We start from the raw sequence: 9966 nt of genomic DNA, 5'->3' as shown, positions 1-9966 counted from the left end.
AGGCCAGGGCGCCTAGCCGCTGGTCCGGAGCAGCCGGTCGCGCGCCACCTCGCCTGCTCATGGAGGGGCGCGCGAGCCCCAGGACCGAGGCCCGCGCCCTCCCCTCGGCGCCCGTGCTGTTCCGCGGGCCTGTGGAGCCGCTCGTCTTCCTCGCCAACTTTGCCCTGGTCCTGCAGGGCCCGCTCACCACGCAGTACTTGTGGCACCGCTTCAGCGCCGACCTGGGCTACAATGGCACCCGCGATCGAGGGGGCTGTGGCAACCACACCACGAACCCGATCCAACAGGTACCCAGACTGGTCGCAGAGCGCACGGCGGCGGGCGGGCTCTGGGCCAGAGCGCGGGGGAGGGGTGCTGAGGGGCGGGACCTGCGAAAGGGGAGGGCAGCGGAGGGGTGTGCGATTGCGTGGTGGGCGGGACCGGAGTCCAGGGGGCCTGTAGTCTGTTGACCGAGAGAAAACCAGGCCCGCAGGGACGATAAAAGTAAACAAAATTGGGGAAAGGAAAAGGGGAAAAAATGGGGAAAGGTTGGGGAAAAGGGCCTTGTCCATTTCCCATCGCCCTCTCCAGTGTCCTTTGTTTGAGAGCTGTATGAAGCATCTCTGAGGTTTAGGGCTCCAAAGAAAGTCCTCAGCCCTGCAGCTCCCAGGACGGCGCTGTTTGTAGCTGAGGTAGGCAGCTCCTCAGAGGTAGGCAACTCCTCAGAGGTAGGCAGGTTCCCCAGTGAGGAACTGCACACTGGTAACCGTGTCCCCACAGGAAGTGGAGACCCTTACCTCGCACTGGACGCTCTACATGAACGTGGGCGGCTTCCTTGTGGATCTCTTCTCGTCCACCCTGCTGGGAGCCTGGAGTGACCGCGTGGGCCGCCGCCCCGTACTAGTGCTGGCCTCACTTGGCCTGCTGCTCCAAGCCATGGTGTCTGTCTTTGTGGTACAGCTGCAGCTCCACGTTGGCTACTTTGTGTTGGGCCGCATCCTTTGTGCCCTCTTTGGCGACTTCAATGGCCTCCTGGCTGCTAGCTTTGCTTCCGTGGCAGATGTCAGCTCTACCCACAGCCGCACCATCCGAATGGCCCTCCTGGAAGCCTGTATTGGAGTGGCTGGCATGCTGGCCAGCCTCCTGGGGGGCCACTGGCTCCGGGCCCAGGGTTATGCCAACCCCTTCTGGCTGGCCTTGGCCTTGTTAATAGTTATGAGTCTCTATGCAGCATTCTGCTTTGGTGAGACTGTGAAGGAGCCGAAGTCCACCCGGCTCTTCACTCTCCACCACCATCAATCCATTGTCCAGCTCTATGTGGATCCAGCCCCAGAGAAGTCCAGGAAGCATATAGCCCTGTACTCACTGGCCATCTTCCTAGTGATCACTGTGCACTTTGGGGCCCAGGACATCCTAACCCTCTATGAGCTGAGCACACCTCTCTGCTGGGACTCCAAGCTGATCGGCTATGGTTCTGCAGCCCAGCACCTCCCCTACCTCACCAGCCTGCTGGGCCTGCGGCTTCTGCAGTATTGCCTGGCTGACACCTGGGTGGCTGAGATTGGCCTAGCCTTCAACATCCTGGGGATGGTCGTCTTTGCATTTGCTAACATCACACCCCTCATATTCACAGGTAAAGTGTTTGGGCTTACGGGCAGCTAGTGCTAGGGACACTAGTTGAAAACTAAGGGCCAGCCACTTATTGCCCTCAAATATGGTTCAAGCCTGTGTCTTTGGAAACATAGTTTTTCCCCAGCCTACACTGGAGAACAGACAAATAGGAAACCTCAAAAAAATGCCACCTTTAATATACAGAAAGTACAGGTCTTCAACAGCCAAAGTAATTAATGCAGTTATCAACTATAGATATTATTAGTAATATAGAGCAAAAGACAAAAGTATGGCTCATACACTAATTGCTTCACTCCTTGGCCTCTCATAGCCTATCCATGGTGTTATTAAACAAAGTCCATACCATTAATATAATACCTTGCTAAGAATTATAGGACCTAACTCAAATCTTGGTTAGCCTCCTCGGCTTTTTTTGTTTCTTTTGGTACCGGTGCTCAAACTCGGGACCTTGCACTTTTGAGGCAGGTGCCGGAACCACTGATCTAAACCCCCAGCCCCTTCCTTGGGTTTTTTAAAAAGTCTGTCTTCTCTGACCACAGATCTGAAAATCCTCTTTGCTTATTTTCTCTTCTCCTCCTTCTCTTCTTCCTTCCCTCCCCATCTCTGCTTTCTCCTCCTCTCCCCTCTCTTCACCTTTCCTTTCCTCTCTTTTTTGTGTGAGAGGGGAGGCTGGCCAGGGGATAAAGAAATTAACGTCTTTCCCTTTGTGTTGTGCACAAAGTCAGCCATTAAATAATCACAGATTTCTTACCTCAGCTGCTTTTCTGATAGTGAAGCTGAGGGGACCAGGAGCCTTTCACTCACTGCCACTGCTCTGGGGAGTCTCAACGAAGTGCAATTTGGGGTATCTCAACCCTTGAAGGGGCCCTGGTGTGCCTCATTATATATCCACTTTGGAAGATCCACTGTCCTCTAGGATTTGAAGTTTTGTCTAGGAGACAGCAGTCACATAGGAAGAGGAATAGTTATGAGAAACCAGGTATGCCTGAAAGTAACTAAATGCAAAGGGAAAACTCACATTTACTATCTTCTTACTAGGCCATGCTCTTCATAGACGTTACCCCTTCACCTTGTGTAGAAGATTGCTGTAACAAATTACCACAAATTAGAGGCTTAAAACAACAGAAACTTATTTTCTCCAAGTTTTGGAGGCCAAAAGTCCAAAATCAGTATTACTGGGCTGAAATCAAGGTGTCATCAGGCAGTGCTCCCTCCAGAGGTTCCAGGAGAAAATCTGTTTCACCTCTTCCAGCTTTCTGTGGCTGCCAGCACTCTTTGACTTGTGGCCACATCAACAGTCTCTGCTTCTGTGATTACCTTGCCTTCTCCTCCTCTTTGTGCCTCCTCCATCCTGTCTGCATCATATCTCCCTGTTTTCCTCTTATGAGGATGTGTAACTGCATTTAGGGCTCACCCTAAGAATCCAGAATAATCTTTGTTTCTCAAGATCCTAACCTTAATCACATCTGTAAGACCTATTTTCCTAATAAGACATCAATTACAGGTTCCAGGCTTTAGGACCTGATATCTTTGAGGGCCATTACCCAGCCTCCTATAATACAGAACCATTGTTCAGTGAAGGCTTTATTATCTTCCTTTCACAGACTAGGATCAGGTTCAGAGAGGTAAATTACCCAAGGTCATGCACATAGTAAGCAATAGTATCAGATTTTGAACTTGGGACTGACTCTAAAACCCATGCATGCCTTGCCATCTCTCTACTGAGTGCTAGGTAAGCAGGTGATATCTGTGATGGCCATAAGAGATATTCTGACAAGAAAGCCATTGGTAGCTGGGTATGGTGGTGCATGCCTGTAAACCCAGCACTTGGGAGTCTGAGTAGGAGGATCACTTTGAGTTCAAGGCCAGACTGGGTTACATAGTGAGGTCCTGTCTTTAAAAAAGAAAGCCATTGGCAGAAGTCAGCACTCATACATGAAAGAGAGCAGATAACTGAGCCTGAAGAATGGTATGGTCTCCATTCCACTTTGATCATTGTCTCTGATCCCTTGCCATCAAGGAAGTTCTTCCTGGGTCTAACCTAAGTTCCACATAGGCACGTGTAGGAGCTCTGCATCCTCTCACCAGAACACTCCTCTCCCTAACCCTACTTTCCTGATGAGTTTTTCTTTCTCCACAGGGTATGCCTTGCTCTTCCTGTCATTAGTCATCACACCTGTTATCCGGGCCAAGCTGTCCAAGTTGGTGGGCCACTCAGAGCAGGGTGAGTGTCAGGATCAGTCTTCATCAGGTTCCTTGGGCCCAGCATTACCTGAACTGGGCAGATGGGCAGCCATGGCTTGGAGACACATTGCCTTCCACCCGGAGGAGAAGGTGGCTAAGACAAATGCCTAGCTCTTAAATTGCCCAGGGCTGGCAGAGGACTGTACTGGCTCAGATTTTCTTTTTCTTTTTTTTTTTTTTTGGTACCAGGGAGTGAACTCAGTACCTTGTGCTTGTGCGGCAGGCGCTAGAACCACTGAGCTAAATCCCTGGCCCTCAGATTTTCAGACTACAAAGCTGGGATTTGCAGTTAGCTGAGCATGATTTTGTTCTTTCTGGATAACCACAGTGAAGCATTTACTTTCTCCAGACCTCAGCTTTTCTGTCTGTTAAATGAGTGTAACACCGGGGTTCCCTGCTTCACTAGGGTTAGAGTGTAGCCTGGGGGAAATGAACAACCTTATGACATAGGTTTTCTTGTCCCCCGCTGACAGATGGAGAAATAGAGGCCCAGATGGTTAAATTGACTCACCCAATGTCACTGAGAAAATGTTGGGACCAGGATGCAAACCCGGGTCTGTTCTTCAGAGCAGTGGGGCCTGGGAGCTGGGTTTTGGTCCTGGTTCCCCTTCCTCATCTGTAGCATGAGTGATTACTTTTGATGATATCTATAGATGTTTTCAGCTCTGACTGTCTGACAGTTTAATCTCAATTTCTATTGGGTTGGTGCTCATTCTCTGACATAACTAAAAGCAGCTCCTCAGACCTCTAGGTCCTTGTACTTCAGTCTGAAACCAGCTCCCCTGGAAGGAGGATCTGATGATAACAGAGATGCTGGTGCCATATACAGCCCACTGTTGGTTCTGATATTCCCAGACCCCAAGTGCCTTGATTCATTGTAGCTTTTTTCCCAACACTTTCCACTGTACCCAAAGATGCCAAGGGCAACAGGAGACAAGAACAGCCCTTACTAATGTAGCTACCTCCAGGAGGCCACTCTATGATAGGTGCTGTACAGGTGAGCTTAAAGCTGCAGCAATCTATGAATTAGCTGTTGGCCTTATTTCACAACAGGAGGAACGGAACCCAGAGGGATAAACTACTCTTCAGGGTGCACACAGCTATGAGTGTTGGAACTGGGAGTTAAACCAGCACTTAATCCCAAACAGGAGATGATTGCAAAGATGAAAAACCCAAAAGTGCATTTCTATTCAGCTTTCATTAGAAGACATCACATAGACCTATTGTGGATTTAATAGCAGCCATTTATTTAGTAGCCCCTCTGTGCCAGGTCCTTTCCATGCATGACTATGAATCTGTCACACAGGTGAGGGAGGTGAGACTTAGGTTAAATGACTTGCTCCACGTCACACAGTTGAGAGGTGGTGGGGCCAGGATTTGACCCTAGGTCTTTTAAACTCCAGAGGGTGACATTTATTTCTTCCAGGTGCTCTCTTTTCTGCTGTGGCCTGTGTGAATAGCTTGGCCATGCTGACAGCCTCCGGTATCTTCAACTCGCTCTACCCAGCCACTTTGAACTTCATGAAGGGATTCCCTTTCCTCCTGGGAGCTGGCCTTCTCTTCATCCCAGCCATTCTGATTGGGTAATGCAGGGCCCTAAACCTATGTTCATAACATAGCCCTTTATCCTAAAGGTTTCCTCTGCTTCCTGGCTGCAAATGGCAGCTTCATTCCAGGGACCTTTTTCTAGGTGTGCTGTCTCAGGCTGACTCCCCTCTCACAGCTGCCTAATCCTCCAGGAGCTGTTCCACAAGGGCACAGTGGCAGGGCAGGTAGGGGCAGCACTTGGCAGGGCCATGTTTTTCCCCATCCCAGCACCTGTCCCCCTCCTCTGTCCCATTTCATAGGTGGAACTATGGTGGAATCTCCGAGAGCATTCTCAGCTACTTATGGCCAGACCACAGGCCAGCCTGGCCCCTAACTTTTTCCTAATGGTCTGACGAGTTATTTTCCAGAGCTGTCTCTGGGCATTGTCCTCTACCTTTCAGCTTGGGGAGGTGGACCCCCCAGTCAATCCTGTGTCACTTCTCCAGACAGTCGTTGAGGGTTCCTCCAGGTCAACTCTGTACCCTCTCTCTGGTCTCTCACAGGATACTGGAAAGGATTAATCCTCACCCTGACTTCCAGCAGTTTCCCCAGAGCCCCTGATGTGCCTGAGCCAGAGGAGCAGAGAGCATGGCCTGATTTCAAGTCTGCCCTGAGATCCCAGCCCCCTGCAGCACCCACAACTCCCTTGAAGGACAGCAGCAGGGAGCATCTGGGTTCTGTTTACCCTTCCACCATGCGTCACCCTTATGCCATGTGAGAGAGGAGAGGTCTTGGAGGTGACACTTCAGGACCCAGGTGAAGCATGAGGGCTGGCATCTCTTCTTCCAGCTCACATTGCAAAGTGCATGGCACTAGTTCCTCTGTCACTCATGACTGATAAAGCTGCTATCTGGTTAATGCTTGGGGAGGGGAGGTTGTGGGACGGACCTGGTGCCCTCTGGAGGGAGAATGCTGCTGTCACTGTGGTTGGAAATTAAGCCTACTCACCTCTGGGTTTAACAGTGCCAGTCATCACAATAAATCAGTTGAGTGAAGCTGAAAAGAATCTTCTGGCATTGGGGTTGGGGCCTCTGTTTTCCTGCTTTTGGTCTGCCCAAGATGGGTCAGATACCAGCAGCAGCTGGCCTGAGTGGGTGCCCCTAAACTGCCTGTAGGAATGGCACTGGGTGTGTCCTGCAAGCCTCATCTGATTTCTGTCAACTCCTGCGCAATGTGGAAGGCCACCAGGCTTGCATGAGGCCAGTAGAAAAGCATGGGGCAAGTGGCTGTAGAGACACACCTGTGGCCCCAGCTACTCTGGAGGCTGCAGCAGGAGGACTGCTTGAGCCTGGGAGTTCAAAACCAGCCTGGGCAACATAGCAACACCCTGTGTTCAAACACAAAAATAGAAATGAGCTTGGGGCAGAGCCCTTGCTGCCCATTCCTAATTGTACTGCTCTTTCTGGCTGCACCAGCCCAGGCAGGTCAGTTTTTGTTGCCACTCCACCTTCAGATAACTCGCATTGCTGAGCATTGCAGCAGAGCTATATACTGAGACTGTCCCTCGGGAGGTCAGTGGGAACCTAGGAGCTGGGCCCAGTTTCCCATATAATCCATGGCCCCAGATTCCCAGAGAATGAGGAGTCTGTTCTTAGGGAGTTAGGAAGTTGAAAGGCAGAATCTTATTTAATAGTAAGGCACTGGCTTTGATGAAGGCTTTAAGTGCCCTCAAGCAGAGCCAACTCAGGGGGTACTTAACTCTTCAAACCAGAAGTGCCCATGGTGGCTTCCCTCTTTCTCTCTCACCTGCTCTGCAAGCCAGTTGCCTGACTGGAAATCATAATGGTAAAGTGGTAGCCCAGGTCCAGCTGGGGCCTCTGCAGCCTGGACCCCTGTCTCCAGACTCCTCCCTCACTGTCCCCCTGCAACTGGGGGATCTGAGCACAGACAGGGCTTCCACTAACCCCCCCACCATGAGGCTGTGAGGAGAGGAGGGCACAGACTCTGGGCTGGCCTCTGGCCAACTGTGACCTTGAGCAAGCCCCTCTAGGAAGGGTGAGGTCAGCAGTGCCCCAAGCTGTGTGATCTGGGGCCCACACCTAGTGGGACATGTTAGGAAGCACATTAGTCTGATCCTCTGAGATCTTCCCACCCCTAACAGTCTAGAATGAGATGCCTGTCTTCATGGGCCTGGGTAAGGATGAATGAATTGTGGCTGGACTTCTGGCCTCTGAATGTCCCTGACCAGTTCATGGCCCTTGGGAAAGGGTAGGCGAAGTGGGGTAGGAACCACACTGACTCAGCCCCATTCTGGGGGCAGCAGATATGCCCAGCCAAGCAAAAAACCTGGACCCTCAAGACCCATGTCAGAGCAGGCTCTGGAGAAGGATCAATCCTGAGGGACCATGTCTGGTAGGGGCAGCACCAGGCTAATGGTGCTTGTCTTGGCCTTGGCTACAAGTGATCAGTGTTTGCAAGGAGGCTGTCACCCCTGAATACACTGGCCTGGCTGGGCTGGAGGATGGGCTCTGGTTATCCCAGGAGACAGATGAGGGCAAAGAGGTCAGCCAGAAGGCCGGGCAGTGGAGGTGGACTTCCGTGGAGAGTGTACTGAACCAAAGAAAACCCAGGAACTTCTGAGTACTACCCATGGGGCACTCCGCAGGGAGTAGGGTGATTGGGGACAAAAAAGACAGACAGCTTCCCCTGGGAGTGCCTGTACACTGTTTTGTGATCGACTAGACTGTGAGGGCAACATCCAATCTACCTCATCCTCGCATCCAGGACAGAGCCTGGACCTGCACTAGCAAACTCTCGTAGTAAGGGAGGATTGTGCCCAGTCAGAGCCACAGCCAGGTTGGCACCAGTGGAAGATGGGGCGTTTTCCAGGGGGGGAACTGGAAGGAAGACCTCCCAAGCCTGGATGAAACTTGACTTTCTGACGATGTGGCCCAAAAGCAAGGGAGCACCCTGGCCTGCTCCACACGTAGGGGGTCTGGAAGTGGTGCCCTCGGAGGGGAGCAATGTGTCAGGAACAGCCAACTCCACTGGCTCGGTTGGTGGAGGCACTTTTCCCCTTCCTACTCCAGTGGAGAGAGAGGCAAAGGGATACTCTTGCCCTGTTATTTCTGTGTAGCTCCTGGGTTGGGCTTTTGGCTAAAACCTGTCCCAGTGTCAGAATCTGAGGCAAGGGACAAGCCATGGCTCTGCACATGCTCCAGGATGAGTCTCAAGATAGCAGGTTCACCAGGAGTGGCTGAGTGCTGGGAGGCCTGGGTCTGGATCCTGGGGTTGCCCCTAATGGCTTTGGGAACTGGGCTCATCATTCAGCCTTTCTTCCTTATCTATGAAGTGGGAGTGATCATACAGGATAGAGTTGCTGTGATGGTTAGACTATGAGCAGAGTGCTTGGGAAATGGCAAGGATTCCTGAGGGACTTGCTGCTCAGTGTCATCCCTTGACCACCAATGTCAGCTCTTCTGGGAGTCAGAAATGCAGATGCTCAGGCCCCACCTGGGGTCTCCTGAATTGAATTTTAACAGGCGTCCCAAAGGATTTGAATGCACTTTACACTTGGGGAAATGTACCCTTTCAGATTATACTGCTTCCCACAACTGTACGTTCTGCCCAGGGTACCATTGCTGCCAGGCAGTTGCCTAGTCCTCTTCCTGGAGCAAGTGGGTGGGAAGCCCTGAGTGGGTGAGGAGCTAGGGAAGCTAGTGGGCCCAGGCCAGGCAGGAGCCTCAGGCATAGCACCAAGGCATGTGGTTGGGTGGGCTTGAAACGAGGCCTTCCTGGGCAGTCCCAGGCCCGAGCAAGAGGTTCCTGTGCCACAGACCAGCCAGATGGCCAGTCTGGCCCAACCTTGAACCTGGATGTGGCAAAGGAGGCTGTTCCATAGGAAGGCTGGAGGGGCACTGAGTGGTTACAGGGCAAGGCCACAAGGCAGCAGGAAGTGGTGAGCCAGGGGCCAGGCACAGTCTGAGTGGACAGCCATTGTGGGACTCTCATCCCTGGATGCCACCTGGGCCCAGGCCCTTGCTTGGACTATGAGGCCAGGCACAGGCCAGGCCTTGCCCACTTCCTTCCTGTACCAGGCTGCCTGCCTTCACCCTTCTGCCAGCCGCACTCAGGGTAGGAGATGGAGAACTTGCAGCAACCCACCCTCATCTCCTGTGTCTCTATAACAGCAGGAACACAGTTGGGGTGGAAGACAGGGGACCTGATGGCAGGAGGGAGGAGGAGCCCTCCCTACCCCCATGCCTGATTTCCTTCCCCTTCCACACACTGAGGTTTAAAGTGGGCCAGGAGGGGAGGGGACTGCGAGAGCCACTTCCTGAGAAGAGCCCAGGCTGTCTCAGCCCAGACTGGCCAGGCGGTGTACCTTTGGGAGGAAAGGGGAGTCACAGCAGGGCTTGGGAACTGGGGACTGATTAAGGTGGGCCCAAGGGTGTGGTCCCCTCCAAACTGGTATCAGAGCCTGCAGATGAGTCCCGGGAGGAGCGGCCCTGCAGGAAGCGGATGATTTTCTCAATGGTGGCCTCTTGGTACTCGTGGGACCACCTGTGGGCACAGAGGCCAAGT

The 9966-nt window shown here is 52.4% G+C and overlaps 2 protein-coding genes across 2 annotated transcripts in view; one reads left to right on the top strand and one right to left on the bottom strand.

The window, feature by feature from the left end:
• Positions 1 to 59: 59 nt before the first annotated feature.
• Positions 60 to 6448, top strand: Slc46a1 (solute carrier family 46 member 1). Its single transcript, XM_004856983.4, has 5 exons — positions 60 to 287; positions 760 to 1612; positions 3752 to 3835; positions 5282 to 5438; positions 5946 to 6448. Exons 1-5 carry the CDS (start codon positions 60 to 62, stop codon positions 6001 to 6003), a joined length of 1380 nt encoding a protein of 459 aa, XP_004857040.2. The 3' UTR covers positions 6004 to 6448.
• The window catches only part of Sarm1 (sterile alpha and TIR motif containing 1), a 26870-nt gene continuing 21982 nt past the window's right edge, over positions 5079 to 9966 (bottom strand). Inside the window, exon 9 of the mRNA XM_004856982.3 lies at positions 5079 to 9945. Coding sequence (XP_004857039.1) covers positions 9816 to 9945 — 130 coding nt within the window. The 3' untranslated portion in view covers positions 5079 to 9815. The remainder of the gene's footprint in view (positions 9946 to 9966) is intronic.

The sequence above is a fragment of the Heterocephalus glaber genome, unplaced genomic scaffold (assembly GCF_053883595.1).
Source record: "Heterocephalus glaber isolate CG9 unplaced genomic scaffold, H.glaber_assembly_v1.0 deba00001564, whole genome shotgun sequence".
Lineage (NCBI taxonomy): Eukaryota > Metazoa > Chordata > Mammalia > Rodentia > Bathyergidae > Heterocephalus > Heterocephalus glaber.
This window is presented reverse-complemented; position numbering and strand designations above follow the sequence as displayed.

Bases quoted from the DNA above. Each gene is read 5' to 3' on its own strand.
- Slc46a1 (XM_004856983.4), top strand. From the start codon at position 60: ATGGAGGGGCGCGCGAGCCCCAGGACCGAGGCCCGCGCCCTCCCCTCG. The intron at 288-759 runs GTACCCAGACTG...GTGTCCCCACAG, and splicing joins CCACGAACCCGATCCAACAG to GAAGTGGAGACCCTTACCTC. The intron at 5,439-5,945 runs GTAATGCAGGGC...GGTCTCTCACAG, and splicing joins ATCCCAGCCATTCTGATTGG to GATACTGGAAAGGATTAATC.